A 17,025-nucleotide genomic window follows, 5' to 3' on the forward strand; every position below is an offset into this window, starting at 1 on the left:
AGAATAGAGAAATGTGAATACAGGAAAACTATTGCAGCTAATTAGAGAAATAGTCTGCATCTACTTAAACACCTTTAAAGAAGTAGTCATAGAGGGCAGGCACAAAAGTGTATACCATTAAGAGAATATAGTACAATGAAGACAGCAAGATAAATGAATACAGAGCTGGCCAGTTTAATAGAGAAAAAGATAGCATGAGTGAGTTACATGGAAATAAAAAGTATTGAAGCCTATAACAGATGAGACTATCTTTAATAGTATCACAAAAAGGGTTAGAGCTAGGAGTGTGCTAAGCTCTAAAGCAAAGAGGCTTTAGTACATTATTCAAATAACTGTGTGTGTTCTTCAACTATTCTGCTGTTTATCTGAGAAAAAAACCAGAGCTTGGGGTGGGGGGGGGGACGTGACCTTTCCCTGAGACTAACTAAGTCAGCCATACTGTGAAAAAGTCCATAAAAAATTCACTGCATCACTGATAAGATTCAAACTCAGGCTCTTTCACCTGATGTGGAAAAATGGTGATTTATCTGTTGTGCTACACATGACCCACAGATTTAGAATAGCAAAGGCCAATTATAAAAAAAAAATCACTGCTAAGGAAGCAAAAAATGGTGACAAAGAATTTCATATAAGTGAATACAAATAAGAAAAGGACGAATCAAATCAGAAATGGGAGTCAGATAACCCGGCTGCTGATGAACTGAAGAAACTTTGTGAGTAACGGTAGCACTATGTGATTAGTGATACTGAAATTACAGAATTCATTGGAAGGTTTTTGAGCCTAAAGGCATGTAAGGTTCCTGGAATTGATGGCATATACCCACTAATTTTGAGAGAGGTAGCAAGAAAAATGCATTGACCCATTAAGATTAATTATGATGATATTAAGAGACTCAAAGATGGTTCCTTTGGATTGGAAAAGTACCATTTTTTTTTTTTTTTTTTTTTTTTTATTTGGTAGTTGTTGGCGCATCGGCTTCTGTGGCCATATTGCACCTCCCAAGGTTTTTGCAGTACTTTGATCCAAGCCCGAGGCGGGAATCGAACCCGCGACCTTTGGGTTGCCGGGTAGGTACTTTACCCACTCGGCTAGCCCGGTCGGCGGAAAAGTACCAATCATAAAGGAAGTTCTAAGAGCAAAGTGATAACTACAGAACAGTGTCTCACTTCAGCAGTAGGAAAAAATCATGGAAGCAATGATTAAAATGCAATACAGGGGCATCTCGATAGAAAGTGTATTCTGAAGGAAACAGCAGTTGTTATCACTATTGTAGCACTTTGTGTTTCAAGTTTATTTCAATATGCATCCCAATATCACTTTTGTAAAGGGCAAATCTTGTTTAACTAATCTGGTTAGTTGTTTTGAAAGAATTTCTAGAAAGCTAGATGCTGGAAATAATTTTGATATTTATTTGGACTTTAGCAAAGAATGTTGCAGCTATTCCACAATCTTTAGATGGATTGTGAGACAGCTGCAAGGATGTAGAGGGAGATGATTAATGGTTACTTTTCAGATTGGGAAAGTGTTAGAAGTGGGGTCCCTCAAGGATTGGTACTGGGAAAACTGTTGTTTCCAATTTTCTTGAATGGCATCAGCAAAAGGATACAGGAAGATATGTCAAAATTTTCAGATGACATCAAGGTAGGGAGAGTACCCAATGATCAGTGCCACACAGTACCCCCTCAGAATGACTTGGATAGGCTTCATGGATGGCCAGTAAACTGAAAGCTATGTTTTAATACTGCAAAATGCAAGTTTTTGCACTTGAGAAATGACAATCCCAAAATGACTTATACATTAGGAGGAACTGAATTGAAGACAATAGAAGAGAGATTTGGGCATTACTAATCAGGCGGATATGAAACTCTCAATGCAGTGAAATCAAGTGGCAAGGAGAGCCACTTGATTTCACTTGCCCATGGTGTCCTACTGATGATTTATAGGATTGTTTGGAGACAGGAAGCATGTATCTCACCTATATACTGGCAAAAAAAAAAAAAAACAACAACCCTTTATTCAGTATCGAATCGGACGGACTACCTTTCTTTCGAATAACAGCAAGTGAGAGGTCCGGTTTTTTTTTTTTTGATTTGGTAGTTGTTGGCGCATCGGCTTCTGTGGCCATATTGCACCTCCCAAGGTTTTTGCAGTACTTTGATCCAAGCCCGAGGCGGGAATCGAACCCACGACCTTTGGGTTGCCGGGCAGGTACTTTACCCACTCGGCTAGACCGGTCGGCTGAGAGGTCCGGCAAGATTCTACATGGTGTTTTAGTGATTTTGGTCTAATTGTAACTATTCTTCCAGCAAAAATATTGTATAGCTGTGACAAAGTTGAAGGAAAAGGACTTTGTTGCCAAACAGCTCTCTCTTCAGCATATCCCACATTCTCAACAGGACTGAGATCAGGTGAATGTGGGGGCCAATGAGGATGGTGAAATCTGTCATGTTCACCAAACCATTCTTGCATGATTCTGGCACAATGCACTGTCATCCATAAAGTGGCCATCACTCCAGGATAAAAGTGTAACATTGCAGGGTGCAGCAGATCTGATACAAAATTCAGGTACTCCACAGATGACATTCAACCTTCCACCAGTATCAACGAACCCAGTCTGTGCCAACAAAACATTTCCCATACCATGATATCACCTCCAGATGCTTGGGTTGTCTTAACAAGGCAAGCAGGGTCCATCACTTTGTGAGATTCTTGCCACACTCTCTACCTACCATCAGTGCAAAACAAAGTATATTGTGATTTGTCTGACCATGTGACTTTCTTCCATTGTTCCACTGTCCAATCACAACATTCTCAGCACCAGTGCAAGTGGGTTTTTCTGTTTTTCCTCTGAAAAAAGTGGCTTCTTAATAAGCAGATGACTGGCAATACCCAATTTCTTCAAGTCCCTGCACATGGTACAGTTGAAATAGGGCAGTTGTAGGCCTGGTTGAATTCAGATGTTATTTGCTGAATTCAATGGATGTTCTATTTTTCTATAAAGTCCTCTTTACAGTATGATGGCTTTATTCTTGAAGTATTATTTTTCTGCCCCATTTATGCCTTTGAGATGTGCAAGAACCATTTATTTTCGAGTCATTAAAAACCTTTGGGATGGATGCCTTTGGGGAACCAGTCATGTTTTTCATTTCTTGAATAGTGGCTCCTGCTAAATGTGCATCCATGATAAGACCTTTTCTCAAAGCCAGATAGATCATGCATTTTCCCCATTCTGGCATTAGATTACTGCAGTTAAACAGTCTATGAAGTCTTTATACTTAATAAGGCAACATGCCATCACTCCACATCAGTTTTCTTTGTATCTATTTGCATTTCTTGTCTTGATACAAAGGCTTATATTTTTTTTGGTCAGTGAGTGTATAAGGCAATGGTGAGATTACACCTGAAGTACTGTGCCCAAGTGCAGAGACAGCACCTAAAGAAAGACATCATGCTTCTTGAAAAGGTTCAAATATGGGCAACATGCTTGAAGAAACTGGCAAAAGGATTGCCACACTGAGGAAAGGCTTTGAATATATGGTCTACAGAGAGGGTACAGTAAAATGAATCAAGGTGAAATTTTCACTGTGTTATAAATGATGTTAAACTAGGGGACATAAATTCGAATTACAGGGCAAGTGATAGAGACTGCACTGTAGAAAGTTTTCTTTTAGCCAAGAAGCTGACAGTTGGGGAAAATTCAAAGGTGGCAAATACTATCCACTCTACAAATAGTGGCTAATATAGTCCATTTTGCATCAATACTATCTTTGTTGCAGTAATGGCTCATATATGGTTCATCTTGAGAGTTGACTGCTTCAACTTCGTTTACAAAACAGAAGAATTTTTTATTCATTTTAAATCGTTATTATTCTGAAGTGAGTGTCTAAAACCCAATAGATTTGGAAAACACAATTTTCAGAAATAAATGAACCCTCGGGTACACTGAACATTCCTAATATCTTGTTCAAGAACAAATAATTAGAAGTAACCCAAACCATTTTAACAGAAATAGACAAATATATCCCAGAAAACAAGGAAATGATATTAGTACATAACACTAAAACAAAACCCAAGCCACAGAGGGAATGTGCTCAGCATATACTCATGTGCTTCGAAGTCCATATAAATGTATTCAGTAGGTCTGTATTTGAAAAGCATATACCACATGACTGAAATCTGGAAGAAACAAACTTTCTCTAAAACCTTTACAAAGATGCATAATTCCTGGAAATCTTGCAATAAAACTAGAATGTTTGCAGGTATAGGCTCATATCCCTCCACTGAGAAACTCTATAGTCAATTCCCTTTAGGTGAATTTTACAATGTTTATATCTAACATTGGAAAAATTTAACATTTAAAGAAGCGCAATTATATTTCAGAATTTCTCCTCATGTACCACATTTGAATGATGTAGGATGTTTATAACTGTGTATAAATTGTCATTCATTCATTGCTTTTTCAGTTGTATGAAAATTAAATGATAAAAATTTTACTTATTAGATATTCAAATCATACAAAAATTACGATCTAATCTCTCGGTATGCCAAATCAGCTAGAAATTACAGTGAAAATCTGCTGTAATGAGCTGAGAAAATCAGAAAACATACTAACAGAATCTTGTCCAAATATACAGTTAAAAGTGAATAAATGTTGAAGAAAACAGAAATTTAAAAATCTGTTGTATGGTCACTTTTATAATAGTCAGCTGTTATAATAGTAATTTGTTGTTAAAAACAAAACAATAAGTTTGCACCTTTCCATCACAATAAAATGTGCCTCAACCTTCCCCATGGAAAAAAAGTAGTACAATTTTCAAATTTCACAGTTCACTCTGCAATAAGCACATCCACAATTACAATCAAGAGATATACATTTGCAACAATACGTATATGAAAAGTTGCATTACTGTTGCAGTTTAAAGTCAAAGAATTTTCTTATATTGTTTTTGTGACAAAACAATTAAGGCAATGAGGTATCATCAGTGCACTGTTTGTAAACTGTGTACTGAATTTATGGTCAATTTTAATAGATGAAAAAGAAGTGATTCTAGGAGTCTTGTCAGAGACTAACATCATCACAGTACACTGACAATGAAAAAAGACCAATTACAATTCCTCCCATCTTGGCAAGATTCAGGCTCAGGTCTTTCCACATGGTGTGAATGGATGGCTCCCTATAATTAACTATTGTTGTTGTTATTTTGGTTTTTAGGAGCATTAGCAACTAAGGCCATATTGCTCCGGGAAATGCGGTGGTCATTTCCTGACCTTTCCGCATCCTCCGTATTTGGTGGTGACGGGCTCGAATCCCGGTCTAATCAAGAAGCGGGTGCTACGCACTGCTGCTCCTGCCCACCTGGCTACGGAGGCGCCCTTATAATTAACAATATCAAACTGATTGTGTACTAATAACAGTTACTATAGCAGACTTCTCGTTGCAAATTATGCTCACAACAACAGAATTTCACTGTATTTTCACAGATACACTCACTTCAGAAACTATTACAAGATTCAAATTTTCTAATTATATTAAGTTTCTTTCCTTTAAAGAAGGTTAATTTTAAATAAAAGGTACCGTTTTCTTCATTGCTATCCTGGCCACTACTGTTAAGTAAACCCAATTTTGATTTGTTGTTGCACCAATCTGACCATGCTTTTCTAGTTGTTGGGCCATATACTGAAATCTCTTCCTTGAAATCTTTGGAATCATTTGAAGAATCATTACTCAAATTAATAAGTGTTGAGGTTTTGCTCTTTCTTGCTCTTGAATTAGATGTTTCTTCCTCCTAATATGAAAAGAATAAGAAATGAATGAAAAAAAATATTAATAAATAAAATACTGTATTTTGTTTACAAAACTTATTTTAAACAATATATGCATCAACACGGTGTATAAAATCACTTTCCACAATAACTTTTTATTGAAAATAATAGTTCTTGATGATATGATATCACCCCTTTTCTATCAATAAATCTAATTATTTTAACAAAATTTGGAACTCTGATGGTAAAATCTGACAAGTTTTTATATATCAGGATCACTATACTTTTTAAAAGTGCTGGGAGACTTGAATAAAATGATAATCAGATGGAACAAGGTCTGGAGAACATGGTGTAGAACATCAAAATACAAGTCAACTTTCCCCCACATCATTCATGCAGAATGAGGTTAGATATCGTTCAGGAGTATTACACCTTTGATTCACCACACAGGTTGTTTCCAACTACTGACAGTTTCAAACAACGACAAGATGATATGACTGCAGCAGTTGAAAATGTGCTTCATATTTTGCCATATGCAGGGTTCCTTTTATGGCAAGTAATGGAGTTAGCTTGGTATCTAACCAAAAAAAAAAAAAAAAAAAAACTTCACACGCTGCACTCACCTCTCATTAAAATTCATGCCAGATATGGATCAAACTCGCTTTACTCTGAGACAAAAAAAAAAAATAAAAATAAAAATAAAATGCAAAAAATGTAGATTTGTTTGTTATCCATAAGTTCATTTGAAACCCAAATGAGACTTTTGAGAATTTTCCAGCCTATTGAAGAGAGTAAAAATGTTCATTTGTATTGTACTCATCAAAGAGCAATTCATTAAGATATAATCCTGGATAAGCTTTGAGCAATGATTGTAAGTTTTCAATATTAATCTGTCCATCAACCAAACACAAGTGAACCAGACTGATCAAGTTCTCTAGATCAGAACTCTGAAAATCTCCAATGACACAGATATTTAAAAGGCATATTTTGAATAAACACTGAATACAATTATCATATCATTAACTTAGAGTCCATTTTGAACACAGAGACCATGTAATATGAATGATATGAATTTCACCTAGAATTAATGCTTCTCATTCAAGAGGAAACAACCTATGTATTTGCATGTTATGCATAAGAGAAACATGAAAATGTAAAACAGTAACACAAAAAAAAAAAAAAAAAAAAATTTTTTTTTAAACTTCCTTTCTAATTTTATATACAGGGTCATCGAAAAAGGTGTCCATGATTTCCCTTTTAATTATCTTCGGAAATATTTGATCGATTGCTGTGATCATAGTAGCAAACAGTGTGATAACTCACTAAGTTTTATTTAGCACCTAAACAATGACAAATAAATCGATTGACTGATGTAAGTATTTGCATTATTTTATCATGAAATCACAGACACCTTTTTTCGATGACCCTGTATATAGAGAACAAAACTTTGTAAACTCAAAATTCAGGTGAACAAAAATGTGAACTCCAAGTTATGCAGGTTCAAGTTACCTGCTGCTAGCTCAAAAAACTACTTTACAAGAGACCAATTTAAATGGGGGGGGAAACAAATATCACTAAAGGCATAAGAGCCACGACTTAAAACAATCATGTTTCATGTGGTAAAAATTTGAGAGAACATTCAAAATTCTTAATTTCCAATTTAAGTATATGAAGCAAGCACAGAAGGACTTTAAGAAATTCATATCTACCATGGTAATATTAAGAAAATTGTGTCAAAATGTGACCAATTCAGGGCATTTATTTTTATGCATGGTAAATGAAGAAAATGATTTTCAGTTCACAATGCTTCAAACTTGAAGCCAACTAGTTATAAATCTCTTTTGAGGCATGTTTGAAGAAAAGAATAATGAAGAATAAAAATAAACAACCAGCAAAGAAACAGTTTGTTGGAAGGCATAAAAAAAATTAAAAAAAAAAAAAAAAAAACTGCAGTTTATTCTACTCTCTGAAATAAATGGCATTACAAATTTCAATCACGAGAAAAACTAAAGTTAAAGGCACTCAAAGAGCCACATAGTCAGAGGCTAAAGTAACACGAGTAAGTAATATATTCACATGAAATTACTCTTTCTGCATAAGTGTTTCATTCCTGATAACAAGACCTTGGAGTATGATTACAAGGATAACTCAAGCAGAGTCCTCCTTGTAACCATACAGAATCCATCCACAAAGTAGCCAAAAGTTTCATGTGAAATCAGACTTTCTCACTTTTCCCTTGTGCAGATCTGAGCTTTTATCATATTCTTTTGCAGTATTACTTTTATACTAACTGGTAATACAGGATAGAAGATAAAACAAGTATCATTACGAAGCTGCAAACAAAATATTGCATAACTGTTTTCAGAAACTGAATTAAACATTTCAACTTCACACAAATATGTACCTTTGGCCTGGGATTTTTCATTCTCTGAAAATAATGTTCCAGCTGGAAAGAAAAAAAAGAAAGACAAAAAATAAATTTTACTTTATAAACTACTGAAGTTAGCTTTAAATATTCTGTACTTTTAAACATAATAATTAATGTATATTATATAAGTCAACAACCTGATCACCTTAAAAACAATTCATTTTAAAGATTTAATTTTAAAAGATACTCCTCAAGAAATCAAGAAACTGGAATGCTATATCACAAAACTTCCTATTTATTAAAATAAATAAATAATATCTACATAAAATATACAGTAACCACTGAGACGTAGTGCCTCTTCATCAGCTGAATGGTGTCGTTGCAGTATATACATGTTGGTTAAAGCAGCAAAAGTCAACTGAACATGATCAAGCATCACAAGTCTGGTGTTGGTAGAGAAGAATTACATACGTGACGATCAGCAGCACTCATCACACTGCAAAACAGTAGATTCCATAATGGGGTGCAAGTGTACTTCCTCTGCTGCTATTACCACTAGCTATGTGCAGTGCCTCAAGCCATGAGCACTGGTGGTAATCATGTAAATAGTCAGCAATTTCAATATCCAGTCAGGGATCTAGATTATGCTGCTCAACCCAATAATGCTCGGTGACCGTGGAGCATTCAAAATTAGTGGTTCGAAGAGCCACCTCATGTTCAGAAACCCTATCTTTCAATCTCCTGGTGGACTCACCTACAAAACACCCCCTACAATCCAGACATGCAATACAGTATATGGAACCACTCCGTAGGAGAGGAGGAATGGATGTTTTCACCTTAGAAATAAGAGTTTAATTTCCTCCCTGGAAACTGCATGCATTGTATATGGTGGAGACGCAAAATCAAAGCAAGACATTCTGACATGCCTGGATAATAGGAGATGTGGGCAGTAGAAATAAATTCATTCATGCGAGGATGGTTAGATTGCAAAACAAGTTCACGAGCCTGGAGCTCATATCTATCTAGAACCTGAGGTGGATAACCACAATTTCTCCCGTGCTTGGACGCACTTTAATTCGATTGGTGATAGGCAATTGGAGATTTACAAAATTAGGGCGGAGCTTTCAAATTGCAGTTATCCATCTCAGGTTCTAGACAGATTTGAGCTCCAGGCTCATGAATTTTTTTTTCACAATCTAACCCTTCTCACGTAAATGAGTTTATTCCTACCACCTACATCCCCTTTATGTCGGAATGTCTTGCTAGGATTTTGCATCTTCACCATATATGATGTGTGCAACTTCCGGGGAGGAAATTACACTCATTTCTAAGGTGAAAACTCATTCCTTCTCTCCTATGGAGTGGTTCTGTATTACAAGTCCGAATTGTGTGTGTGTGGGGGGGGGGGGGGAAATAATGTAGGCCACCAAGAAGTTGAAAGATAGGGTTTCTGAACATGAGGTGGCTATTCATATCGCTAATTTTGAATGCTCCACGGTAGCTGAGCATTATTGGGGGCAGTATAATCTTAATCCCCGACGGGATATTAAAATAGTCTACTATTCACGTGATTACCGCCAGCACTCATGGCTTGAGGCACTGCACATAGCTAGCAGTAATAGTACCATGAATCGTAGTAGGGGAGTGCACTTGCACCCCCATTATGGAATCTACTGTTTTGCAGTGGGAAAAGTGCTGACAACATCACGTATATGCAATTCTGCTCCACCGACACCAGACTTGTGATGCATGACATGCTCAGTTGACTTTTGCTGTTTTAACCAATATATATACACACACACACACACACTGCAATACACCATTCACCAACTAAGCTGATGAAGAGGCACTTTGTCTCGAAAGCTACTGTATATTTTATTAGTTTTGTCCACATTTTATTGTATTTTAACGCTTTTATCTTATGTTGTTTTTTTTAGTGTTTTATGTAGATATTTATTTTAAATTTATGTTAATTTAGTTTGTCTGTAGTCGCTAGAAAGTTTTGATATACAATGCAAAGGTCAAGCCCTGTTTTCCAATAGAATGCTATAGATTCAAGAAACTGAACAGAATGGCAACAATGTTAGAACAATAATTGCAAGTTATTGTTCTAATCTTATAGTCAGCCTGCTGTTTTTTTTTTTTTGTGTGTATATATATTTTTTAAATATATTTTACAAATTATAACCCATATAAACTTAATTTTACATTATAAAATATTCTTTCTATTGCTACTAAATTAATATGTTACATATGATAACTAAATCATCTCTGAAATAGAACATACTTAAAAGAACAAAAAGGACATTATAATTTTCAAAATTAAAAGCAATAAACATAAGTTACTTATTTAGTAATGGAAGGCAAGATTAAATACACTCATGTGTAGCACTTCACTGAGGCAAGATTAAATACACTCATGTGTAGCACTTCACTGATGGGATGGAGGCAAGGAAAATGGGGTTCCATCACATCAGTGAAATGATGCATGATCATGATCACCTTTTAATTTTCTTCATTTGTCAAACCTTATTCTTCCTGATAACATGAAACTATGTTATCAGGAAGTTTTATATGTTTCTTATACAGTAGAATGTCGATTATCCACCCTCCGCCCAAAATTACAGTATACTTTTAGTGCATTGGTTGTTATGCTGAAATGTTACTCCTGCTGCTTAATGCATTCACTTCCAATTATTTATTTGAAGATATATAGTAGTATAGCATAGCATAGAAATAGTCTTAATTTGCCATTACAGGAGTTAAAAATTAAATGTTGGCTTTAGCTACTGCGTAGACCCAGGACGCATCAGGGTCTCCTGCGACCCTGATGCGTCATTGTCTATTGTATTCTTGTCCGTTGTGAGTGCAGGAGTATGGTGGGGCAGTTAGCTTTCACTCAGTCTACTGCAAGCCACTGCAGTGTGAGGTTATTGCAGGCGGTTTCGCTTCTAATCAGTCAATGTTCGAGTTTTTGTTTGTGGCTATTTCATAGTGAAATACTGTGTCATTTGGCTTTTTAATTTTAATACTGCTGCCCCTTTGTGTTAATAATGGAATCTACAATGTGTTGTCAAATAGAAGACAAGATAACAATTATTAATAGACTGGAAAAGGGCAAAACCAGTGTATACCTTGCTAAGATTTTTAATGTTGGTTGGTTAAGCAACCATATCTGACATAAAGAGCAGAAAAAGTGAAATTTTGAAGTTTGCTTCAAATTTAGAAAATGAAGATGGTTCTAAAATAAAAAAAAAAAAAAAAAGAGGAAACTATATAAAAAAAAAAAAAGCTAGTGATGAGGAATTAGAAGACTATTTATGGTTTCTACAAAAAGAGAAGTCAAGGAAAACCTATTTCTGGACCTCTGTTATGCAAAAAAGTATTACAATTGAATCAGAAGTTTAAAAGCCCATCTGAATTTAAATCCAGCATAGGATAATTAAAAATTTTAAAATCTTTTCAGAAGCTTTTCAAGAGTCTTTTCTGAAAATGGTAGACGAGGTTTTTCTAAGGATGACCTTATATACTGCAGATGAAACTGGTCTTATTTTTTATAATACTTTATATTTCAAAATAGAGTAGTAATAACCTTACGTACAATAATTTAATTGTAGGTCTAATTATACTTTGTTTCATATAAACTGGGTATTCTCATGTATGTTTGATTATCCGAACCAAACTTGGTCCCAATTAGTTCAGATAATAGACATTCTATTGTATTTTTATTCTAAGAATTAGACCCGTACAGTCCAAAAACATTTATTGAAACTTAATATATCATAATTTTACATGTCAAAATTAGAAAAACATAATGAATTTGCTTTTGATGATAACTTACTTACTGTCACATGATATTAACTGAAAAATTGCATGCAATATTTGATAACAAATTTTCATAAAGTGTTTGGCAACATTCCCTATACTTTTTGGAAGAGGAAGACAACTAAATGCATATTTTGAGGAACAGAAGAAAATTCTTGTGGGCTACAGAAAACCAACTGGAGGGCCATGTGTATTTCACCAGTTGGGCAGCCCTGTTCCATTTAATCAGATTTCATTTTATAAATTTTGCAGTCACTGAAAGCACAAGCCACAGAGAAAAAAAAGATGGTCTCGGTAAGAACTGTGCATTTTGCTAAGTGCAGTGTATTATCATACAATCAAAATCAAAGACTGACTTTGTATTGTGAAATTGTAATGTTGTACCAAGTTGCTTTGTTTGTTATTTGGTTTTTAGGAACATTAGCAACTAAGGCCATACTGCTCCGGGATATGCGGTGGTCATCCCCTGACATTTCCGCATCCTCCGTATTTGGGCTCGAACCCTAGTCTAATCAAGAAGCGTGTGCTACGCACTGCTGCTCCTTCCCACCTAACTATGGAGGCGCCTGTACTAAGCTGCAACATGTTTGGTAATTCATCTAGAGACAGTAATGCATAAATCACCACTTTATCTGTAATCAGTCTGAATTAACACATAGTGAATAGCAGGAGGGGCTTAGAGGGGAGGGGAACAGGCATTCTGCATGTTATCAGACACTCAGTCTAAAACACTGATGGATCCAATATCTTTCTATTTTAGAAGATTTAGGAGAAGTCCGGTTGGCTTGCCTCCCTAAAATCCATTCATGCACACCTCGATGGTAAGCCTTGTTAGGTGGCAACGAATGCGTAGAGTGGTTCTCTTCAAGATGTCTGGTCAGCGTGAGAGGAAAAGACCAAACCCTCCAGCATGACGAAACAAATGGCCCTCAGTGGCTTTCACACCACCTCTTATGGCAGCGAGTGCTAAGTCTCTTGGTACGACCAGGCTGCCATGCATGGAAACTGAACTTGGCCTGTCAGATCGCTCATTGGTGAAGACAGGATATTAGAGCGGGAAAAGGAATTAGAAAATGTGAATTGGAATATCATCGGTTTGGCTGAAAGAAGAAGAAGAAATGAATCACTTATAAATTTATCAAGTGGAAATCTGCTGTACACCAATGGAAACAGTGAAAGGAGCAAAGGTGGAGTTGGCTTTCTGGTCCATAAAGATATAAAAAACAATATTTTGGAATTCAAAAGTATGTCACCAAGGGTGTCAGGATTTCTAAGAGGTACAAGCTAAAGGTTATAATGATTTATGCACCAACATCGAGCCACGATGAAGAGGTTGAAGAAATGTACACAGAAATTGAGTTTCTAGACGAGCAGAAAATTTGCTACACTATCATTATGGGGAACTTCAATGCTAAGGTTGGAAAAGAGACAAAACAGTGCAGAAAGGAGAACTATAGGAAATTTTGGAATTGGTGAAAGAAATGAAAGACTTGTGGAATTTGCAGAATCTTGAGGCTTGTCAGTAATAAACACTTTTTTCAAGAAAAGGGTGAACAGAAAGTGGACATGGAAGAGCCCAAATGGATTAACAACTAATGAAATAGACTTCATCCTCACTAACAGAAGATATATCGTGAATGTTACCATCCTGAACAAGGTAAACATTGGAATTGATCACAGAATGATAAGATGCACACTTGATATAGATATAAGAAAAGAAAGGAAAAAACTGACTTGAGTAAATAATACAAAAGGTCTTTGAGATAACAGAAGAGGAGAAAAAGCAGTATGTACTGAAACTTAAGAACAAGTTTGAGCTTCTGCAGACTGCTCAGGACCAACATATCAACGAGGAATATTACAACTTTCTGAAAGTGATAAAGCCCAAAAAATCTATAAGTAAAAAGAAATCCAAAGAAGAAAAATTTAGTCCAGAAATACTTATCATGATGAACCGAAAACGACAAATGAAGAGCAAGATAAACACCGACAACAGGAAAATTGAGTATAGTGAGTTATGCAAAACCATTAAAAAGACTCAGAGGACATAAGAAGATTTAACACAAGAAAAGTAGAACAAGCACTAAGGGAAAACAAATTACTTAAATCAGCAGCCATGAGCAGTTGTTGTTGTTATTTGGTTTTTAGGAGCATTAGCAACTAAGGCCATATTGCTCCGGGGATATGCGTTGGTCATTCCCTGACCTTTCCGCATCCTCTGTATTTGTTGGTTACGGCCTCGAACCCCGGTCTAATCAAGAAGCGTGTGCTATGCACTGCTGCTCCTGCCCACCTGGCTATGGAGGCGGCGCCATGAGCAGTAATACAGAAAGACAAATGATACTGAAACTGAAGAATACCAATGGTGTACTTATAAATAGCAGAGAAGGCATAATTCAAATAGCAGAAGACTACTATAGAGAATTATACAAGGAGCGAGGGAATGATGCCAGCTGTGGGGAAGAACATGCATTGAAAAAAAATGAAGAATCAGAAAGCCCCAGGGGAAGATGAAGTTACTATAGAGTTGTTAAAATTGGGAGGAAGAGACATGACACAAAAACTGGCAAAGACTCTTCACAAAATGCATTAGAAAAGGTGTGATGCCTAAGGAGTGCAATAATGCAATCAGTTTTGCTGCATAAGAAAGGAGATAAATCAAAAATAGGAAATTATAGACCAATTAGCTTGTTATCCCACATTTAACAAGGGTCATATCTAACAGATTTGAAAGAATATATATATTTTTTTTTTTTGGTAGTTGTTGGCGCATAGGCTTCTGTGGCCATAATGCACCTCCCGAGGTTTTTGCAGTACTTTGATCCAAGCCCAAGGCGGGAATCGAACCCGCGACCTTTGGGCTGCCGGGCAGGCACTTTGAAAGAATACTTGATGAGAATCAACCGAAAGAGCAAGCTGGCTTTAGGACAGGATTCTCAACTATGGATCACCTTCACGTAATATCACAGCTAATGGAGAAAGCAAATGAATATAAAACACCATTATGCCTGGCATTTGTGGATTATGAAATGGCAATCGACTCCACACAGCATAAGGCAATGTTTTGGGCACTGGAAAGACAAGGCATAGATACATCATATATTATGATTTTGAAGAAAATATATGAGAACGCTATCTCCTTTATTAGACTAGACAAAGACAGCAGGAAATTTAAAATTGAGAAAAGAGTTCGACAAGGAGACACTATCTCCGAAGTTGTTTACAGCTGCCCTTTCAGAAGATTAGACTGGTCGCAGAAAGGAGTCAGTGTGAATGGAGAGTACCTAAACCATTTACGATTGCAGATGACATTGTGGTCATAAGTCATGATCCTAAAGAATTAGATGAAAATCTTAGTCAGTTATACAGAGTTACCAAGGATTTTGGACTAAAGATGAATATGGCTAAAACAAAAGTAATGATGAACAAGTATGCCACAGAAAGGGATATAATGATTGAAGGAACAGTAATTGAAAAGGTGGAGTAATATACTTATCTTGGACAAGTCATTGGCTGTAATAATGATAAATGGTTGGAAGTCAAGAGAAGAATAAATTTTAGATGGATAGCATTCAGGAAATATAGTAACATATTCATCAGCAATATCCCAATTTGTATGAAACGTAAAATAATGAACCATTGTGTACTCCCCAAAAGAATGGAAGAGAAGTTGAGAACTACACAGTGAAGAATGGAACAAATTATGTTGGGAATCAGACTGTCAGATAAGAAGAGAAGCACATGGGATTAGGCAGCAAACTCAAGTAAAGGACTCTTGGTACCCAAGAGGAGCTAGAAGAAAACCTGGAAGATGGAAGACAATGACGGAGATGGTCAGATGAAATTTATGAGTTTGTGGGTAGTAAATGGATGGCCATTGCACAAAACAGAAGAAACTGGAAAGTTGCTGAAAAGGCCTTCGTCCTGCAATGGATTGAAAATGGCTGATGATGATGATGATGAATAGCAGGAAAAGTGGGCTTAAAAGAATTGGCACTTGCACCATGAGAATGCTTCACAACTGCTTTCTATTCAAGAATTTCTTGCAAATGCACTCCAAATGCACACATGTGCTGTTTCTCAAGCTTAAAGTTTCCTTTTAAAAGTCACTTACCTGCAACAATTGAGGAAATTATTCAGAATGCAACAGGAGGCATTAGTAATTCCAAAAGAAGCCTATCAGGAAAGTTTCAGAATCAAGTGTCTTTTTTTTTTTTTTAGGAGCATTAGCAACTAAGGCCATATTGCTCCGGGATATGCGGTGGTCATTCCCTGACCTTTCCGCGTTCTCCGTATTTGGTGGTGACTGGCTCGAATCCCGGTCTAATCAAGAAGCGTGTGCTACGCACTGTTGCTCCTTCCCACCTGGCTATGGAGGTGCCCTCAAGTGTCAAGGAGACTACTTTGAAGGAGGTCCATCTGAATAGGCAGCTAAGCTTCATCTTTTCCCACATGTTTAGTTTCCAAACTTTTTAATTGCATCTCAATAATAACTGGCACATGCAGTGCCAGTTATTATTGCAATCCACTGCAGGATGGAGACCGCCTCGACAAATCATGTCAAGTAAATGGACCATAATCTGCCATGCTGGTCCAGTGTGGGTTGGCAGATTGACCATATTTAGCAGTCAGAGGCTTCAACCTACTCAAAGAGCATGTGCTATTGCACTCCTACTCCTGACCACTGAGCTATGGTGGCTTCCTATGATGTGTATATAACAATGGATAATTCAAAAATAATCTTATGGAGAAATTTCTCTATTCACATTACTAGACATGATATCTGTGCTAAGTGAATAAGTCAAAATAAACGAGGTAGTAAACTGATAGGCTAGCAAATTTACAGTCTAAACTCAGCGAGAAGGTTTTTTTTATGAAAGATATGTTTATAGAAATGTTTTTATTTAATACCAATTCCCCAACACATTCCCAAAGTTTGGTAGAAGAACTGTGAATTATCCTGTATATAATGTTTGGCTTGTGTGGTCACACTGTCAAATGACTAAGATGGAAGTTTTTTTAACAGCATATTTCAGCATAGACAACAATTCAAATTATGACCACCATG

General features: G+C 36.3%; 1 protein-coding gene across 1 annotated transcript in view; it reads right to left on the reverse strand.

Moving 5' to 3' along the window:
- Nucleotides 1-17,025, reverse strand: part of gpp (DOT1 like histone lysine methyltransferase grappa) — a 241,475-nt gene that overhangs the window by 37,792 nt on the left and 186,658 nt on the right. Inside the window, exons 12-13 of the mRNA XM_090374787.1 lie at nt 8,169-8,210; nt 5,577-5,787 (exon numbers count right to left, since the gene is read on the reverse strand). Coding sequence (XP_090230913.1) covers nt 5,577-5,787; nt 8,169-8,210 — 253 coding nt within the window. The remainder of the gene's footprint in view (nt 1-5,576; nt 5,788-8,168; nt 8,211-17,025) is intronic.

The sequence above is a fragment of the Mastigoproctus giganteus genome, chromosome 5 (genome assembly GCF_048544385.1).
Source record: "Mastigoproctus giganteus isolate SK-2022 chromosome 5, ASM4854438v1, whole genome shotgun sequence".
Taxonomy (NCBI): domain Eukaryota; kingdom Metazoa; phylum Arthropoda; class Arachnida; order Uropygi; family Thelyphonidae; genus Mastigoproctus; species Mastigoproctus giganteus.